General features: G+C 40.4%; 2 protein-coding genes across 3 annotated transcripts in view; one reads left to right on the top strand and one right to left on the bottom strand.

The window, feature by feature from the left end:
• The first annotated feature begins 4051 nt into the window (after positions 1-4051).
• On the top strand, positions 4052-5732 carry LOC145437450 (uncharacterized). Its single transcript, XM_080314712.1, has one exon. The coding sequence runs from the start codon at positions 4069-4071 to the stop codon at positions 5263-5265; it is 1197 nt and encodes a 398-aa protein (XP_080170838.1). The 5' UTR covers positions 4052-4068; the 3' UTR covers positions 5266-5732.
• The window catches only part of LOC145437449 (type-2 angiotensin II receptor-like), a 50587-nt gene continuing 38560 nt past the window's right edge, over positions 5634-17660 (bottom strand). Inside the window, exon 10 of one of the 2 annotated variants that reach the window (XM_080314711.1) lies at positions 5634-5856. In XM_080314711.1, the coding sequence (XP_080170837.1) occupies positions 5834-5856 (23 nt within the window). In that variant the 3' untranslated portion in view covers positions 5634-5833. The remainder of the gene's footprint in view (positions 5857-17660) is intronic. The other variant, XM_080314710.1, reaches the window with a different exon arrangement.

Here is a 17660-nt window from a genome sequence, read left to right as displayed (position 1 = left end):
AACTATGCGCGACTCGCAACCGCACACTTCGCAACCCCTCTAAGTCCGGGTTCGAAGAAGTTCACGAAATCGTCGACCAGAGAAAAGAAAACGGAGCGAAATATATCAACTACCGACAACCCCGATGGGTTGGAATTTGATGGAAACGTTTGCACAAACTTTCCAACGCCGAATATCAAACACAAAGACAATTGTTGCCGACATCTTTACAAGACGTACGCAAACGATTGGATCAACAGGGGACGCTATCTAGTTGTCATTATGGAACGCTTGAAAAGATGGCGTTGCAAGGAATTTGATGATGAATGCAAACGCCCGACTTGGTCTTTTAGCGAATACACAAGGCGAATGTACGATTTGTTTTGCAACAGAAGTAACGTTGAAACGGCATGTTACGGCGATATCGCAGACGTCGCTCGACGATATCAATTTGTTAATGAGTCGTTCATTTCTGGAGTGATGACTTGGGAGGTTTTGATTGAAAAGCTAGACTCAAGCGCGATGGCTCTTGATGACTTGGTGAAATCATGCGTACAAACTGCCTTATTCGATCGACACGACGGGGGTGTCGGACGGTTCCACGAGGTTATCGAGCCGTACACACCATTTTGCGGTCTACAGTGGCACGGGTATGATTTCCACACAGCGCAATTTCGCGGAGTGTCGCCATGGACCGGGATGCCTTCCTGGTGAGCATAGGAATATTCTCAAATGGATACACCATGATACCTTACATGATTGGTTTATCGATCAAACATTCTACTTTTCGCATTTAATAAAGACTGCGACCAAACACGTCGCACGAAGTTATCCAAAGCAGTCCGTACAATCGGTTCTCTTCAGCGGGTGCTCGGTAGGGATGGTGTGAACCTCTGAAAGGTTCAGGTTCGCGTGAGCGCGAACCTTTTTGAAAGGTTCTGTGTGAACGCGAACGTGAACCTCATGACGTCACGTGACATGATATCATATTGCTAATTCCAACCCCACATTTCAGTGAAGTGATAACCTGTATTATTGTACACTATACCTGGCGACGACTTGGCCACATAATGCTACAATGCTGAAGTACATATTGACGTTTTAAACATCGCCAAATGTATCAATTGGGGAAATCAAATGATATAATAATCCCATAAAATCAATATTGTACGAGGATTTGCCAACAATTTCGACGAGGACATGCAAGGGAATATCAGCTTACGCCTCAACGGTCTAGACCAGACCGGACGATGTATGCGGCGTCTGAGTATTGCTACGTTGATATTAAACAAAGTGTAAAACGGGTTTCTATATACTTGCTACCGATATTACCCCAATAACAAGTTATACAGCGGTAGCCAACATAATAAACATATGAAGTCAAGATTGACCCCGTTCGCCTGATAGAATTTTTACATCAGACAACGATATCAATTTCATTGATTGGTTGAATAAGCATCATTCGCTGACAACTTGTAGAGTATTTCGCTCTTGATGTGGTGTGATTGCAGGTCAAGCTCACAGCAGGGCGTCACTAAATATTCACAAACGGAGAACTGGATATTTCGAGCAAACTTTTGCAACAAAGCAAGTAAAATGTTTGAGATTATCAAGGTGCATGCTCGTTTAGTGTTGATTTTTTTATGCTGCCAGCGCCATGCATAGAGTGGCCCGCAGTTGAAACGTATTAAATTTCATCCCAAGATGTTGTAATGAAGTGAAAATTGCAATATATGAATAAAGGTTCACAGTGCAGAACCTACCAAGGTTCGTGTGTGAACGTGAACCTCTAAATTTCCGAGGTCCACACACAGAACGCGAACGTGAACCTCACGTTCACACAATCCCTACTTTCTAGTATCTAGTAAATCATCACGATGCTATAGATACTACTGGGGTAGAGTGTGTGACCATCAGCACTGGGATGAATAGCTTTTGTGTAAACGTTAAATAATATGTGGTCTCAAATTAAAGATAAAATTGGGGAGCACTTTTGGCCGCAGCCATTTTATTTAGAAATTCACCGTACAGGAGCTGCAGCTAAACGAAAATTTGAACTATCCCCATCCCACACCAGTTGAATGAATAAATTTCTGTATTTGCGAGGCTCCGCGTCTCCCTTGCCTGTCGCGAAATTGATATTTTGATGATATCCTCATTTGCACTTGCTCGACCCCGTTCCTTGATGCGACCTCCCTATTCATATGATGCGTATTGCGTATGAAATTATGCATCTACAATAATTCCCCATCAGATCAGAAGGCGCAGCACACCCAAAAATATATTCGAACCAGATTCCACGTCTCACTATAGGATAGGCTATATCCTCATGTGAACTGGCGTATTTGGTTCATTTTCACCGGTTGCGATATTGGAATGAGTCTGAGAGCAATATTTTATACAATAGAGCAGTGGTCGGGAACCTTTTTCGCCTGGAGAGCCATATTGACCCTATATTTCCCAATCCAACTCCCAAAGAGCCATACATGTCAATCAACTCTTACGTCACAATTAAAAAATCGTGACGTCATGGTAGCGCAAATTCGAAATACCTACGTGGGATTCGTCATTTGCACTGTATTTTCTCTGTAAAAACTCGTACTTATCATGCTAGTTGCCTTATATGGGTAATGAGTATACGAAAGTTGATTAACATGGATATTTTGCAAGTTATATATTTTAAATTATATTGCACTTAGAGGCATATGATATTTTTTGAAGCTTAAGACAATTAACATTTAGATTTCCAACAGACGTAGACACCAGTAAAAGTATTAATCTACTTTTTACACGTTTTTTACAGGTAATGCGTCTTTTGATGGTGTTACATGGTATTCCTGATGACTTTGTAGTATGCTTGTTGATAATTGTTGAAGTTAAGCTTCATACAAAATTTGAGACTTCCGTCAGTGATACGAGATCTTAGGTTCGTTATGATGCTATTCGTAAATGCGAGGCCTCATGATTACATACGCAGGTGGATCCAAACATGGTCACCATAACAGCAGTATACATACCCACTGTAATGCGTGATGCCTCCGTGAGGTGGGGTCAGGGGAGGCACGTAGGGCAGTGCATCTTCTGTCTACTAGATTTTGAACATTTTTCCTACCAAAATCACGAAACTTGCCGATTTATTGTTCGAAAATAAAGCGTGAGAGGGGAGGTGAGGCACGGCCGGACCATACCTTACCTGTGATAGCGCTATTAATCGTAAATATCATAGAATTTATAATAACTGACAATAATCGAATGTAATTGTCGCACTGATTCCGATTCGACTTTTCAATTCTCAAAATATTCTGCGGTAACATAACGTTGAGCCACACGCCTACATTTTAACAGCGACTACAAAGCTACGTTATTAATCAAAAACGTGGGTAGCTATGCCGTTGTTCGTAATTTGAATTTGTAATTGTGAACTTCCACGGCAGTTCATTTCTCGCGGCAGATCAGGAAGAAAATATGTATTTGAAAACTACGTTGTGCAATCCAAGATTTCATGGCAGGTACATCGAATTTGGAAATTATATTGGTCGCCGGCGCGACATCAACTTGAATTTGGGAATTTTAAAAAAGGGATCTGTGCCCCTAGCTCTGAATACGCCACTGAATTAACCTCTCAAAGACATGCTTAAATTGTCACAAGAATAATTATACAGGTCGTGATGAAGATTTAATAACAAATTGCTGCAATATTCATAAATTAGGCACAAAAATAAAAATTTCGCAAAGAGCCATATCTTATGCCCAAAAGAGCCATATATGGCTCGCGAGCCATAGGTTCCCGACCACTGCAATAGAGGGACATTGACATGATTTAAAGCCCTTGCTATGCTGAAAATAGATCTAATACACGATTTCATTCATCGAACCATGTTACATTATTGTCACATCATATGTAAGCTTGTTATGGCGCCAGTTCGCTTATTATTATCAACAGAAAATTGGGATTAAACCGTGATTTCAATTTATATCCATACGTGGTTACCATAAACTGAGGAACGTAGTCGTAATGGTCCGACATCTGTTGAATATATATCAATCTCCTTTAGGTGTCGACACAGCATCATCACATGCATTGCCTTCATGGGAGTAGCATGCATCACAACGATCGTCGGTAACATAATCATTCTGAGTGTATTCGGGACTACAGCTAAACTGCGAGATGCCCAAGGCGTTTACAGAATATCCCTCGCTTTCGCCGATCTAATGATAGGAGTCGTGGTGTGGCCGAATATGATTATATTACAATATCTCACGTTCTTCAAGTCGAGGCACATGGGAGCAGTCATAAAGCGGCCGTATAGAAACACTGCCAATATGACGCCTTACGAAAATGAAGATATCATTTACCGCTACGGCGGTGGTGAACTTGGATACATTCACGATAAAAACTTTGTGTGTGCAATGGGATTTTTCTCTGTATCAGGCATAGTATTGTCCATTTTCATACTCATGTTTGCGAGCGCAGATCGATTTTGGGCCGTGTTCAGACCGCTAGAATACAACCCTCACGTTGCCAAACGTCGCGCCGTAAGACTAAACGGATTGTTATGGTTCGTGTGCGTAGTGCTATGTCTACTTCCTGTTGTCACCCCTGGAATCTCGTATAGAGTCGTGAGCTCTAATTTCATATCCGCCAGAGGAGATGCGGTACTGATAGCGTTGATAACTCTATTTATCCCGCTGGTCATCATATGGATCCTAACAGTAACGACATATTATGTATGTCGGAAACACGCTATAGCGCGAAGAAGGATAATTAGTCCATCAGATTCCCGACAGGATTTGGAAAAGACGCTTGCTCGCACACTATCGATTATGGTTGTGGCATTTTCGGTATCGGTGGTGCCGGTGATTTGCAATGTCGTGGTGAGTTATACGCCTGCTGGCACCAATTGGCAACGACCGCAAACGCTTAATACAAAAAGTGCAGCGGCGTACACTACAAGCGAGTACATCGCATTTGTTATGTTAACAAGTAATAGTTTATGGAATTTCTTCATCTACAATTGGCGCGTGAAAGAATTTCGGAAGGCTGCACTTCGGTTGTTTCGGGAAAGATTCAGGCCGTGCATATTGCGCCGCGGTGTCACAAGTCCCTCCAAGTACACAAAGGGTGGTTATCGGAAGATTGCTGTTAACGTGGTATGTTCAAATACCGCGACTAGCCCCGAACTTACCGCGTCTGAGCCGTACATGGACTACCTGGAGATGGCAGAGTCGCACTTAGACGGACCTTGTACCTCGGACCGCATAATGGGCGATGATTCAGTTTGTTAAATAGCGTGTGATGACGACGCGCATTCGAAGTATGACAGACGACGACTACCGAAATCGTACAATGCAAGATTGTACCAGTCACCCACTGCTACTAGTGTGCCGGAGACACGTGGTCGACGTAGCACCGCATTCGGATCATTTGTCATCAGCGCGAATACTGCAAACCTCTACCAATCCGTTATGAGTAATTTGACTGAATATATGGAAACCTCAAGGCATGCGGAGGGTTCAACATGATTGCCAACTGCAGTCATACATGTATCCGTCGTAATGCGATAGATATTTTACACCTTGAAAGTGCCGGTCAGTTTTGAATCTTTAGTGAGACCTGGTCGAGGATTGCATCCTCCTCGTTTGGGGTAAAGTAGTTACTATTTGATCGATGACGTGACGAAAGGTGTCTTATTTTCCCTTCTGATATTCTGAATTTGAAAGCATTTTATTCCCAATAAACTGAATTAGCACTCTCGCATGTACTATGACACTAATTTCCAAATCTTCAAGTATCGGTAACCGCTCAAGCCGAAATATATGGTGCGATGGTTTACAGCTCTATGGTGGACAGATCCTATGCGCATGACTCCGACTCACCTTTGAGACATATCTGCATAAGAATTGGGGCATTCTACTCGATTTCTCCTTTTGTAATGGTTACGAAAGCAAAATTTGGTGCATGAAAGTGTCAATGGCCCGATTTGAGCCCACATCTTGAACCCATGCATTTACAATGCACTTCAACCTCTGTGCGCAGTTTGATCAAGCATTGATATCTTATACCACATATAAACTTACTCGTTAGTTTACGATCCTCTCCAGCTTGAGCCAGCTGAGACGAACGGCGATTATTTGAGGTAGAGCTCTTCGTGAAGGCCGCCATAAGCAACTGCTGTCGGAGTATTAATGGAAAAATTTCAACCTTTGCTGAATGTCAAGTCCAGTGGCGAAGTGATGGATCGCATTTGTCGCGCGACGGATCCAAATTGATAAAATTGTCACCGTCGCTACAACGAATATAGATCGGGGCGGGAATCTGCAGCGGGCTCGTGTCAAAGTCCTCATATAACTCACGAAATGCATGCTATATATCGATGATAGGCTATATATTTAAAATCTCCTCAGCAAAATTATTGACGTCGGACTCTCGTACTTATTGTGACACATTCAACCGGGGCCTGCGATATCGAATATCGTATAGGCCCCGTGTTTTCCGCACTGTGAGTGGAATTCTCATAGTGATTGGGCGTAATAGCCTCTATGTGTCACCGTAAATGAGTATCTTTTCGAAATTTGCAGTATCGTCAGCCGCTAAGACAGTCTTGCAATTTCAATAATTGCCACGTCCGATTAACTGCTAAAAGTATGATCCTTCGACCAAATATACTTTCTGAAACTACTAGAGTATACTTTTGATACTTTCATTTTTCACTTCCATTTGAAGTTATTCTGACATGTATTGAAAATCGCCACTATGACTTGTATGTAATCAATAAAATTTTACGGCGTTGCTTCTACTTCTACATGAGTACCAACGGTGACTACTTTGACCACCTATGCGTGTCAATGTCAACCCATAAATTCGCCCTTGAGCATTGGAAGTTGGAAGCCAGACCGGTAACACAAAACTATTCAGTGGTTTGCCAAGAGCTAGATTTGCGGTTGACATGCCATGCCGGATAAACCCCAACAACTTAGAGACTAACGAACACTGAGGGTACTTGAACGGGCGTCCTGGAGCGCTATTGTCGCGTGTAGTGTTTTATGTATCCACTAGGTGTCTCGCTTTGCGTCATTTCCTTTCGTAATTATTTCGTCCGTTTGTCCTTTAGTTTGTTGATCATTCTGGTGTTAGGGCGTTTCGAGAGTAGCATGTGTTTCCTGATTTACTTGTGTATTTTATTGTTTATATACTTTGTAGCTTAGTCTACACTTTTAGTCAATAAAAGCCTAGAAAACTTCGTGTATATCAATAGGGTTTTTCTCGAAAGGTCACGGCATCGCGTTTCATTTTCCACACACGGTATTCGCAAAGCAAGTGTCCGCATCATATCAGCACACAATCCTCGGGATTTGAGTAATAAATTGTACAGATAATGAGGCTCTTTTCTTTCTCCAGATGAGAAAAATGCAATATCTTTCTTAGATCTATTATACGGCAGCTCACAAATATATTGTGGTAGTGACTTCCAATTGATTGGCCTTAAGTAGTCAATAAATCTTTTAAATAGGCTACTATTAGTATGATGCACAGTGGAAAAATGAGTGGAAACCGATTTGTTTGACACTTGGATAACATTGCTTTCACCCTGTGAACTACTGCATCCATCTATATCTCATGTTATGACCCGAATCACTTTTTACTATTCGCAGTCTATTATATAAGTATGTATGTGTATATCCAGTAATTATGGCTTTGAAATTCTGACACGACACCTAGTAAAACACCGTTAGAATTACCGGTCCCGGAGACCAAACTGATGTCCAAGAGCATGGTATCGAGCAAATGTACTATTGTCCCTTGGCCAAAGCACTAAAGCAGTGGCCCCACAAAATAGCAAAATCAATTTTTTTCACGATTTCGATAGTTGACTTATAAAATGAAACGGATACAGCCCCCAGAATTATTGCCTCTGAAAGCAAACCTCATTAAATCCGATTGAAATCCTGCAGTCACATCTTAGGGCAGACTTCTTTGCAGAGGGGTATGTGATATTCTAATAAAATTGCAACGAACAAGACATTCATATTCGCAATTTATTCACTATTATAAGCTTTTCAACTGACCCTCTTCAGTATAATATATAATATATTCAAATTCTGTACCACAAGGAACCTATCTAGTAAAATTCCAAAGTGACTTGATTTAACGAAGGTTCTCTCGGTATAAGCAAATTAGTGGGGGATGTTTCAGGTTGGTTTACGATAATTTGCCAATTCTGAAAAGGTAATACTGCTCCATCCTCAAAACTGTACATAAATTACTGGAAGCATGATATTTGTGTTTCAAGTTCAACTCATTGTATTATTTTCTTTAACGATCACTCGCCACTTGGACTGCTTTGGAGCGCACGTGCGTTCATTTTCGTAAGCGACGTGGTGGGAGTAGCCAGCTTTGTTCTGTTGTTGTTGTTGTGGTTGTTGTTCAGTTCATTTATTGTTTATTTACTGGTGTATGGTCTTACCAGGATGTTACCAGCAATTTTTAACGGTATTTTAATAAGATATTTGTCCAATTGTCGGTCTTGTTTCGTACCAGTTGGAAAGGGAGATCTAGAGTCAGCCTATACTGCAATCGCTTTTTCATAAGTCTCTACTTGGAGAGACACTCATTAGGATCATTTTCAATTACTGATGTGTCATTGGTGTGGTGATTAAAATTACCGACCAGTTCTATCTCCTGACAGTGAGGAGGTGACATATGTTTTTTCTGGTTTCATTGGTAGGAAGGTCCTTGAAAAATTATCTTGATAGATATGTTTCAAGAGAAAGAGAGAGAGAGAGAGAGAGTCTTTATTTTCATCCAACCAAAATACGTAACACACGGCAGTGATGGTGGTACAGAAAATATGCATGCACTCGGTATTAGATAGGAATGATCGATAAGACCGTGTAGGTCATCTAGTCTGATCACACCAACATCAAACAGGTAGGGGAGATGGGGTACCGATGGATCAAAAATTGCAAAATGATCTCTGGCCCTCAAATCTTCAGCCGAGAATAGCAGATCTTTTGCTGTCTCAACACTTCGATACAAGCTCTACCTATCGCGGACATTGACATGATATATCCGCCTTTTCAAGAAATATTTATAAACGTTTAAAATTTGTTGCTCGAACGTGTCATCGGTCCCCACCCGGTGGGTCCGAAGGCACACGACCATGGGACCTATGAGACATACGGTCAAAAACTCATATTTGGTAACTTGTTTTGTTGTGTACTATAATCTAAGCTACAGCAAGCCAATGAAGAATGTTTCGTCGCGACCTTCAAGAATAAAATAGATTATATCAACTCAAATGTTGGCATAAAATCATGTTTTGATTTACGCCTAAACTTACAAAATTATTACCACATACATATTATCCGCAAATCCACATTTTGACTTTCAAATACCTCGTAATAGAGATAAAATACCACAGGTAACTATGACTTATAGCCTATATATTTAGGCGAGTTTCTGTTGTTAAGTTATTAGTTGGTCCATCTATTTTGCTTGATTTGGCTATGGTACCATAGGTCCCCACCCCATAAATATTGTAATTGACTTGAAAAGAGTCCACTCGAGGATGGTATTGCTTCGAAAAAATATGCGCCATTTTATACCCTGATGCAAGCCCTATACTTCACATCAAAAATTATGGCGGGTTTGATAGTCTGAAAGGTGATATAGAAAAATGCAAATGTCGATCCAAATTTAGTTTACACCCCCTAAAACGTAAATCATTCGTCACAGACCTCATAGCTCACGCAGGTCGATTTTTTTGCGTGTGAGGAAAGATTCTGTCAGCATGTAATTGTAGACAAATTCACGGAGTGTAATCATGGTATTATCATGGAGAATTTTTCAAGTATTTTCGGTACCAGTGATCCATCGGTACCACATCTCCCCTACACTTGACTCTAAACAGTCTGGCAGTAAAAAATGTTAGTTAAAAAAGTAAAATAGAAAAAAAATTAAACGATGGTAGCAAATGATCAATGAAGCAATGTTTGGGCGAGGTGGGGCAACAGTGTGAGTATAATGACAAGAAGTGATCAAGTAGGGCTTTTTTGAATCTATTGTAAGGCAATTCACGGATATGTGGTGGTAATGCATTCCAGATGACAGGTCCCGAGTAGTCGACAGATCTCTTAGTTAGGTTGCTAGTTGGTGGGGGTGAATAGATATTTCCTTTAGACGAGTATCTCGTGTAATGAGAGTGGACATTTTTAGCAGGCATGAAAAATTCATCAAACACAGGAGGCAAACTATTGGAAAAGTTAGTTTCTGATGAGTCCGGTGGTGTAAGTTTCCGCTATTTCGACTTACTCGATCGTGAGGGACTGCTTGTTCCCTTAGAACCACTCACCAAGTTTGTTGCATCCAGTTTTTCAATCCTAGATGGCTCTGATAAAAGCAGCTGCTCTCACCCCCAAGTCGCAGTGAAGGAAGCAGGCGAATATGTTTTGCATCGTTTTGGTGGACATTTGTGCTTTGCGTGTTATGATTATATTTGGACTCGCGCGTCAACGAAGAACAACTACCATATGATCAGGACAGAATACGAGAAAACGCATTGCTCTATCAAGTATGCCGGACTCCAATTGTGGAACAGCCTCTCGCCGGCTATCCGACAGTCGTCAAGCATCTCCGCATTCAAGTCGAAATACAAGCAATTTCTTCTAAATGAATACTAGCCAGCCTTCAGGATAACCGGACAACGACTTAATATCGACCTCGCCTTACGCCACCGGCCACCTCATTTTGTCGCTTGCGTCTTATATTCTCTGAATTACTTTTCATTCAGTGTGCAATGCATGCCTCTTCTTTACTTCGCCTAGGCCAAGGTGGGTGTTTGATCTTAAAGATTATACTCCAAGTTAATTCAACACCTTCCTATGTTTTCATTGTATCCCAATTTTGTGGTGTTTTGAAACGATGAAAATATTTATAAAACAGATTGATTGATTGACTCCCCCCACAATCCTGATGGGAGGCCAAGAAGTAACGACATGCAACAAAGTGATTGATTAAAACCGGCAAATACATCATCATTAATTTTTTGCCCCCATTTTCGAAGCCACCCCCGTTCCATCAGCTCTATGCTGGTCAATCAGATCACGTGGGTTGATAATGAAAATAATATATGAAACTAACAATATTATCAAGGACGTTCATTCACGAGATTGACTTGAAATCCGAATCCCACTAACTTTTCCTAGCATTTATACTCGAGAATTCGGGCGTGTTCTGCTTCTACAATTAGAAAACTTTATATGCAAGGTATATCCGAAGAAATCAATGGTGGTACAGTACACCCCAAGTCCCTCTGCGGTGCGAAGTTCCCGCATGTGAATTGACGCTACTTCGCTACATTTGGAAATATTTCAAACCCTTCCTATTTTTCTGTCTGCTAACATATACATATTATGGAGGCGCAACATTGCGTTTACGGTTACCAGTTCACTGCTCATTAATTCTTGGGGTCTTAACTTTCACCAGTTGCAAGTCTTTACAAAACAAAGTATCACCAAATTTTATAGGAGGGAGCAATTTTAAAGGGTGAAAATATAGATTTAAGGTTGTGGGAAGAAAGAAAAAAGGCTGGGAAACAATCTTCTAATTTCACGATACCGTTGGTCAAAGTTATTTTGTAGATGGTAATACTGCTGGCAGTGCGTTACCACACTAGATTCACATGTCATGAGATTATGTTGTGATTTCCAAATATTGCTGTGTGTATATATTATGCGATCAGTCTTGGATGGAATCATCCAACATACTCTGCTGACGACATATGATATAAAAAAAACAGGGGATAACATTGGTGCATCAGGGCTGTTGAAATGGATAATTTCATCCCAAATAATTAGAATAAAAATGCCGGAACGTTTCCACGTATCCAAAATAGAATATCACTGAAAGGATGGGCAAGTTGCCAAAGTATGGGAGAAGTATCAAATATGGTATGGAAGAATGTTGCTATGGTATGGAAAATTGTTAAGTGTAGTATGAAACGATTGGATCGGGAATGGAGTATGGAAAACTCCCATTCCATACCATACCATGCCTTGGCAACAAGTGCCTACCGTTACACGGAGACCGATCATAACGCAGATCACGTAAGGCAGTCTAAGTGATATCGGCACAATTACTTGATAACTATAGGGCGATTTATTTTTACATGTCAAAAAAGTCAAAGTTTTGTCGAAATTGTAGCGTTGCAGACGGGCATAATTCTCTAGTTGGAGGTGGAGTGGCTTTTTGCGTCCCGTCACTTGATGTGGTAGTAGCTGAGGACTGTTCAATGAATCATTCGGTCCTGTCGGTGGAGCTTCTAGCGATCGACCAAGCACTGAACTGGATCTCCAGAAACCGATCCTCGTCAAACAAATTTCTCATTTGTCAGACTGTTCAAGTGCTCTAGTTTGCATTAATAATTACAACTGCTATCCTGTTCATAGGCTCATATATGAGATTTTCTCGTCTATTGCGCAACTCAGACAACGTGAAGTCAGCGTGTCATTCCTCTGGATCCCCGGCCCCGTAGGCATTTTCGGCAATCAAAAATCGGACAGATTGGCGGAAACCGTCTTTGACTTCCCGCCGAATTATCGGGGTTTGCCGAAGCTCTCGGAACAAGAAGCTCGCCGTATTGTGCGTAGTCACTGCATGACGTTGTGGGATCAGGAATACCATCCGAAAAAGGGATTTCAATATAAATCCTTCAAAACCTCGGCCCAAACCTTGTGATGCTCCCCCTGCTTGTGGAAACCGCCTCATAGATGGCATCATTTTTCGTTTTAAATCTTGACATTGCCGATTGAACGCCCATTTGTTTAAAATTGTAATAGTTGAATCTGCTTGTTGTAGTTACTGCCGATACCCCGAAGCCGTCGAACCTTTTTAATATGTTGTCCAAAATATGCTTTTCATCGTGAATTGCTTATGGATGAATCTGCTCAATTGAAAGTTAATTTTTGTATTGCCGAATTACTCCTTGATCCTCAAATTACTCCTTTTGTCGTTGAATTTGTGTTATCGTGCTACCGCAATTTGTAACTTGAGTTTATCATACTAATCTAATGTTTGATTGGTTTTCTTGTGCAACCGCCTTACCCTCGTGTTCTTGTGAAACCGCTTGTTATGATCTAAGTGTATCCACTTTATTTCGTTTCTGCCAGTATTCATGTACAATATTATTGACCGTGTCGCAAACGGTAATCGGGCGATCGATAAGCGCCATTCCTTATGTTTAAACAACAACAACAGCCTACCGTTACACAGAGACCGATCATAACGCTGATCACGTAAGGCAGTCTGAGCGATGTAGGCACATAGACCAAATAACTAGGGCGATTTTTTTGACATGTCCAAAAAAGTCAAAATTTTGTCAAAATTGTAGGGTTAGGGCAAAAACCGTCAAGTTTTTTACAAAGTCAAATTTTTTGCAACCTGCATTGCGTTTGTATTGATTTTGCACTGTCGGGGAACTACTTATCATTTTACATTTTACAGCTTGTAGTCGACTTTATAGGCCTACCGTTGTAGACGGCCCATTGTCTGCTCAGTGCTCATAGTGAAGCATAAACATTCAAATGAAACACATAGGTTGACATGGTGTTATGCTCAACGTACTGCAATATCCTAACTGAAGCAAGACTGCGTGAGTGCGCGGGCATTGCATGGTTTTTATAACAAGAAGCAACACGGTGTTTCACCAGCAGTGTACGCAAGACTTCAGTGTTGTCAGCCAACAACTGATGTTGTTGAACGTTCCTTCTCCAATCTTGGCGAACTACTTCGTAGGGACAGACGCCGTCTACCCGAGAATGTCGGAAAGCATCTTTCGTTGTACTACAACAAATTTTAATTATTTCTACCATAATACTTGATGTAACTACTACAATTCTTCATCGGACCAGATTTCGATTTTTCATGTTAAATTTGGCAGTTTTTGAGTCAAAAAATTTTTTCAGGCCAAACCAATTCGTAGGAACACCCAGTTCCAACCAGAAATGAGGATAAGTAGTACGATTCTAACATTTTGTGGGAAAACACCTAATTTGCAAACGTTAGGTGAAAATTTGATTTTTAGGTTAAAATCTTCCTCTTTTTAGGTAAAACAAAATCGCCCTAATGATAACTATAGACCAATTATTATTTGACTTTGCAAAAAAGTCAAAATTTCGTCAAAATTGTAGCGTTAGGTCAAAATATTGTGAAAATTGTTTAGGAAGTTAAAAATATTTTTGCAAATTGCATTTCATTGGTGTCGTAGAGGTTGCACCGGTGTTGGGATCAAGTCACTGCCTTCGAGTCCGAGTCATTTCGAGTCATTGCACATTTTGACTCGAGTCAAGTCAATAGTCAAGTCAATCGATTTTCGAAGGTGACTCGAGTCAAGTCAAGTCCCTCGATTTTTCGAGGTGACTCGAGTCAAGTCGAGTCAAGTCAAGTCAAGTCAAGTCACGAGTCAAGTTGCATTTTCGAGGTATGATGCATGCTTACGTCATTGCATTTTGGTAGCTGTCTAAAATACAGATTGAGTGGTCATTGATTCTGAACCGATGAACAAATACAGAGTTAAATACACACGCAATAAGGCGTTGTATCGCTCACATATACATAGAAATGCTAAACTATGTAAATAATTGCATAGGATCTGTTTATAGAGTTACCATGCCAAAAACGAGAGTAGTGAAACGAATTGATAAGATGCAATATATTAACCAATTACAAGTTGATATGATACCATTCGAGCCTGCGCCAATGGTTGAGGACTATAAACTATATTCGAATCCAATTACAATAAAACAAGAGGTTTGGCTAAGGTAAGAACAGAGAACAGAAACAGGCATTTTGCTATTAAATTACTTCACAATACTAGTTTACGACAGCGTAAGCTGTATGCTTCGATCACTTCGTTTGCAGTCAATTTATTTGCGAGAGAACAACGGAGGCTCAGTAAAACACACTATAATTAAATGATCGGTCGCTCTCACGGGCTACAACATCGTTTCGCGAACAATTCGACAATGCAAGATACAGTGATTCTTATCGACATCGATTGTTTGATGACTTGAAATTGACTCGTGAATTTTGCTCCGAGTAACGAGTCAATCCACATTTCTGATAGGCCGAGTCAAGTCAAGCCATTTAAGCAAAGTGACTCAAGTCAAGTCAAGTCATACGAAAAAGGTGACTCGGGTCTGACTCGAGTCAAGTCATGACTCGAGTCATCCCAACACTTGGTTGCACTGTCGGTAAACTTTTCATTGGACATTTTACTCCTTCTAGCCTACTTTTACAGGCTTACTGTTGTAGTTAGCCCATTGTCTATAGTCATAGTGAATCATAAACCATCGAATAAAACAAATAATTTGAAATGGCGTAACATTCAGTTCCAACCAAAGTGTACAAAAGTACTCTAATTTCAACACATGTGCAGCAATGCCTAATTTCAATACTTGAGAGTTAAATTTTTTCAAAATTAGGTTGTTTACTTTTGAGTACAAAATCTTCCGTTTTTAGGTCAATAAATAGTCTCTTCAATGACACTTAAACTAGTCTAAAGCTTTATTGACAGGACTGACAACCTTCTCAGATGAAATACCAAAAGACAAATTCGTGAATATTGTAATATTCTTCAATTTTGGGCGGGAATCGTTTATCTACTCACCGGTAAGTACTCCGTGCTGTATCTTCCTTAAAACTCAAGATTTCACAACTGAACGCTTGTATCGCAAATTAATCGTCCAAATATTTTTGTAATGCTTTCATTCGAGCATAATTTGTTTAGCTCCAAGGTTATGATACCATGCAACCGGTGCAAGTGACGTCGTTTAGAATTCTTTTTGAGAATTACATCACTGCGTCGTACTGTTCCTGTCTACCAAAAAACGTTTGATTTGCATCTCTGTTTATAATAGAGGCGACATCGCTAAATTTGGACACCGAATTCTCCGGAGAACCGCTGTATTCTGCCAAAAATGCTTAGGAACGGTACGGAAGTAAAAATTTCACGTAAAAAACTCAGATTAATTCGGACAATATTTTGATTGATTCGGATAACGGACTCGCTATTCCTGTTATTAGGTTATGCTAAAATAAACAGTAACCTACTTCGTTCGTTTTAACACAAGATGAGTGATTATAGTGAAAAATTACGATCCATCGAACAATGAACTCTTTTGAGGCCGTACCTGCATCATAGTCGCTATTACTTCAGTTCAATTGCGTCCATCTTATAGAATAGATTGACACAGAAAAGGGTAGCAAAAAATATGAAATTGCTCACACATGTGAACGAAGAAAAGAGTGAAGACGCTTACTTTAAAGTTCGGCAGTTAGTTGCGTTGGTGAGTTATCTAAAAGTACTATTTGTACCCAATATGCACGTGATTCACAATAATGCAGTTTACAGTATTTGTTGAATGGTTTGGTATCGAAAATACTGTACAATATAACTAACTTGAAGATTTAACTAATGTGCGTTTTATTATATCCGTGCCAATAACTGCAGTAAAGCGCAACTGTAATTCATTTATTACGCAACAGTACTTTATTTTGAATGCGTAGGCTACTGTGCCTTTACGCCTGAAAATGGGGCGTTGTATTTGTTTTCTGCTTAATTCGGCCAAAAGTGAGCGGAATCAAACCGTCCGAATTAAACGGAGTCGACTCCTTGTTTTGCTTCGTGAGCTCGTGAGGACGTTCGCACGAAAAGACCCGGGTGCAATAAATTATGCTGCAATGAATGTGATCCAGAGAGCAGCATTTACGAAATATTCAAGTTCAGTACCGTCGATGACCTACTAAAGGATATATTTCTGTCTCTAATCGATTCTGAATTGACGATGACTGGTAGTGTGTGAACGACGTCATGGGCTGGTGTCTACTCTTGATCAATTTCTAATGGAGATGGCGGTGAAAACCCAGACCTAGTTTGACTCAAAATTAGAGGTTGCAGACCTGTTCATGAAGCAGTGGGTTGTGTTGGGAAGCTGCGAATTCTACCTAGGGCCTACACTTCAAAATTTATAAAGGTTAAAGTGATATCAATAACTCTTTAATCACCTGTGCTGATAGGCCTATACTCCGGAACAGCCAGTCTATAAAACTCTGCCACTGTTCTGTCATAGTTCCACTGCTGCATATTGGCGTACCTATATAACATCGTAAAATTGCTAAGTGTATGCAGTGTGCACTATATTTTTCTGGTGCTATTCTTCATTTGTGTGTGCTCTTCGAAAGGCGTTTTAATCAAGAAAAAACCACATCAGCGATTCAAGTGTGCAATGATCCGCGTATACAAATGTTGGCCTCGTCCACCTTGGATTTTTCAGAGTATAATTCCGGTTTATTGCGATCGCTCGACTTACGACAATCTGAAAAGCAGAGTGCAAAGATCGTGCGAACCCCTGGAAGGATCTGGTTCCCGTGGATACGAGCGTTATTAAAATGTATGTTGACTTCTGAAATTCCGTGGCGTGACGTGACGCCCTCTGACCATATTTATGTAGGCCTATGTAAAATGTTCTTGTAAATGTTTAGTTAGAGTGATAAATATATTACAATCATTCTTGAACCCATTCTTAGCAAGAATCAAGCAAGCGAGATTAATTGTTTCAGATTTCATGTTTCGTCTTTTTTGACAAGGGAAGTATATCGGAATGTCATTTTTGTCTTTCCTTTC

Source organism: Botryllus schlosseri, chromosome 4, assembly GCF_051294905.1.
Source record: "Botryllus schlosseri isolate E-star chromosome 4, Bs_hap1, whole genome shotgun sequence".
Taxonomy (NCBI): domain Eukaryota; kingdom Metazoa; phylum Chordata; class Ascidiacea; order Stolidobranchia; family Styelidae; genus Botryllus; species Botryllus schlosseri.
This window is presented reverse-complemented; position numbering and strand designations above follow the sequence as displayed.